Source organism: Opisthorchis viverrini (assembly GCF_000715545.1).
Source record: "Opisthorchis viverrini unplaced genomic scaffold opera_v5_116, whole genome shotgun sequence".
Taxonomy (NCBI): domain Eukaryota; kingdom Metazoa; phylum Platyhelminthes; class Trematoda; order Opisthorchiida; family Opisthorchiidae; genus Opisthorchis; species Opisthorchis viverrini.
Genome location: NW_008751772.1, coordinates 694,442 through 697,734, shown reverse-complemented (window position 1 = coordinate 697,734; position 3,293 = coordinate 694,442). Strand labels below are relative to the sequence as shown.

Below are 3,293 nucleotides of genomic sequence, written 5' to 3'. Positions count from 1 at the left end.
AAAACCGGACTCCGTCAGTATCGACAGACTCAAAGTTGCATTCATCGATGACGAGTCTCACTCAGATCCCCCTACTGTAGTCACTCTACCCACAAGTCCCCAAACCTCCAGTACAGCCATCCCAGAGAACCCCGAACATACAGCACGACGTATTGACGATCACCCGTTACCTATCCTGAAGCAAACAGGTTTTGGTCGAACCTGCAAGACTCCTGTTCGCTTCGCAGACTACACCCCTTGAGTTTTGTCACATTATCGGGCGTCATTCCCTTTATTATTCCCTGACGCTCTAGGGGGGGGAGTACTGTAGTGTCTGTAATCCGTTGTCCCGTTTGCCATTCTTCCTGAACTTGAACCACACTTTGTAACTGTCGTTCACATTGTATCATGACGTTTGTTTTAATGTTACGAATACACAATTTTCCGGCGCGACCTGCTGACTTCTTGCTGAACGACTGTATTTACGCCCGTTGAACTGTTTGTTGACTGTTGAACCAGTGGGACTAAATCTCTGTGTTTAAAGTGTGGTTCAAGTTCAGGAAGAATGGCAAATGTGACAACGGATTATAGACACTCACCCACCAAGTAACAGAGTTCCTCCACCGCCTGCCATTATCTTGCATCACCGATACCTTCATATAGACTTCATGGACTCGGTAGAATGGCCGACAAATGTGACAACGGATTATAGACACTACATCACCAAGTAACAGAGTTCCTCCACCGTCTGCCATTATCTTGCATCACCGATACCTTCATATAGACTTCATGGACTCGGTAATCAGAATGGCCGAACGCTGAATGGACATTCAAGAGCTCAATCAGCAACATAAGATGAGTGAGCTCACTCGTATTCCAGAGGTGATCGCAGCTAATCACTGAACGCCGACCTAACAGCCTTTACTCAAGGTCATGGATCACTGATTGATACACAGTATTGGGGCTTTTGCCCAGGCTGCATGGAATTGGTTTGTTTTTTTCTTTCAGAGGCCTCCGTTCATCTGGAGGACACAAGCGAAAAAGGATGCAGCACCGTTCATTAATTTATCAGCACGCGGCAGTAAGCTTGTTAGCGCAATATGAGTCGACCCACAAGAAAACATCTGGAAGTGCTTTAAACTGGGATTCGGATGAAGCGCGAACAACCGTCGAAAAAGACCAACTACCCGAAATGCGGAAAATCACCGTCAGGTAAAAGTGTGCACTCCGAGCTTGAAAATCACACCCATGTTGCTGCTTTGTACTACTTGGTTCATCGGTAAAATGAATTGTCGTCTGAAACTTGTCCAAACGGGGCATAAATATTGGGTCCCCTCGGAGGTGAAGATACTCCAGGAGAAAGATTTGAAACACCCTGAGGCGCATTTCATAGTTGGAGTATTTGAGGCCACCAATCCTCTTTGCTCGTTGGGCACGCTCCGCTAGTTGAGTGGCATATTCAAGAGACGGTCTGACGTAGGTCTCAAAGGAAATATGGACGTTTATGCGAATTTTACGGAGGAAGGCGCGTCAAAACCTCCGTAATACGGCAAATGCTTCTTAGGCCGGTATTTCATGGTCAAGTGAGAATGACCTGTCTGGTTGTTCATTCTCACCATGCAGTACAAAAGCCTTTACCCTAGTCTCTTCCGAATGACATGTGGACGCACTCTCCGTCATTGGTCCCAAAGAAAACTTGATGTACTCCAATAGAGACCAGTGCTCAAGATTTGATCGAGCCTACTTCCACTCGGAGTGTTTATCTAATAGGGATGCCTTAACCCGGCGTAGAATTTGTCCCTGAATTCCATAATACTCGAGCGTGCGCAGCGGTACAACGTGTAGGACTCGATCAACCGCTTCTGAGGAGCCGAAAAATATGGCATCCGCTGTGAGACCTTGTACTAAGCTGTTCACAGACATTAACATGTTCGCCACGCAAAGACTTTGGGAGGAATCCCTGTAGCGCTGGTGATATCAAGGTCTTGGTACTGAACAACTATGCATTCCGCCATCTTGCACGGTATGCTGGTAAGGCTGATAGACCTGTATCTGCCGGGCGATAAGCGGTCAGGAGTTTTGTAGACTGGCGTGACAATCGTTTCCTTCCAAACAGGGGGGAAGGTTATCATTGTCGAGCGACTGACGATATCTGGTTCACGGATTCACGGATTGATACACAGGATCGAGGCATTTGTTTAAGTTTCCCGGGTCGGTTTTGTCGTTCAGCGGCTGTCGTTCACCTGAAAGGCACAAGTGCAAAAAGGGTATAGCGCTGCTCTTGATGTTCTCAGTGCGGGGCGTTATGCTTGCCAGCGCGGCGATTCGCATTAATAAGTATCTAGTAGTGCTTTGAACTGGGTTCTAGAAGAAGCGTAGACAAGCGTTTGAGGGAGATCATTCCACGCGGCTACTACCTGAAGTGAGAAGAATTTTACCTGATGAATGTGTGCGCTCTGAGCTTGAAAATCTTCTCACCATGTGCCCGCCGTGTGTTTACTGGGTCAACGGTGGAAAAACCCCTTGGCCAAACTTTGTTCACGTACGGCATGAGTAAGAATTAGGTCCCTTCGGAGGCGACGATACTCCAGGGGAAAGAGGTTAAGCGCCACGAGACGCGTTTCATAGCCCACTGCCTTGAGGCCGACAGTCATTTTTGTAGCGGCTCGCTGGAAACGCTCAATGAGGGTGACGTTTTTCATGCGTCCTGAGTAGACAACTTGGTTGGCATATTGAGGAGGGGTCTAACATAGGCTCCGTAGAGTCCATGCGAGTAATATGGGAGAAGGTACGCCGAATCCGTAAAATGGCGAATGCCTTTTGGGCCGATTTCTCATGGTGCAGTGAGAAAGACAAGTTTGAAGAGACGCAGATGCCCAAATACTTTCTGGCATCTATCCTCATGATGTTTTCTGGTCCATTCTCACCATTTACGGCAAAGGAGTTCGCTGAGTCTCCCCCAGATGACATATGGACACAGTTTTCGTCATTCAGATGAAGGTGCCAGTCCAGCGACCACTGCTTGGCAGCGTCTACATCCATTTGGAGGGCATTGGCATTGGAACTCCAGGATTTCAAGTCGTCCTCAAAAAGTAGACATGGACTTGCAAGAACATCTGGGAGGTCGTGGACAGATCAGAAACAGCACTGGTCCCAGGACGGAGCCTTGAGGAACTCTAATGGAAACCGGCACTGGAGAGGAGTAGGAAGAACCTACCTACACGGAACGATCTGTCTGGTAGAAATGCCTTGATCCACTGTAGGATTTTCCCTTGAATCCCGTAAGACAAGTTTGTGGAGCAGCTGGACGTGTG

The 3,293-nt window shown here is 48.0% G+C and overlaps 1 protein-coding gene across 1 annotated transcript in view; it reads right to left on the bottom strand.

The window, feature by feature from the left end:
* Window positions 1–3,064: 3,064 nt before the first annotated feature.
* Window positions 3,065–3,293, bottom strand: part of T265_05887 (hypothetical protein) — a gene marked incomplete at both ends in the record, with an annotated part of 8,557 nt that continues 8,328 nt past the window's right edge. The window contains one exon of the mRNA XM_009171016.1: window positions 3,065–3,196. Within this exon, the coding sequence (XP_009169280.1) occupies window positions 3,065–3,196 (132 nt within the window). The remainder of the gene's footprint in view (window positions 3,197–3,293) is intronic.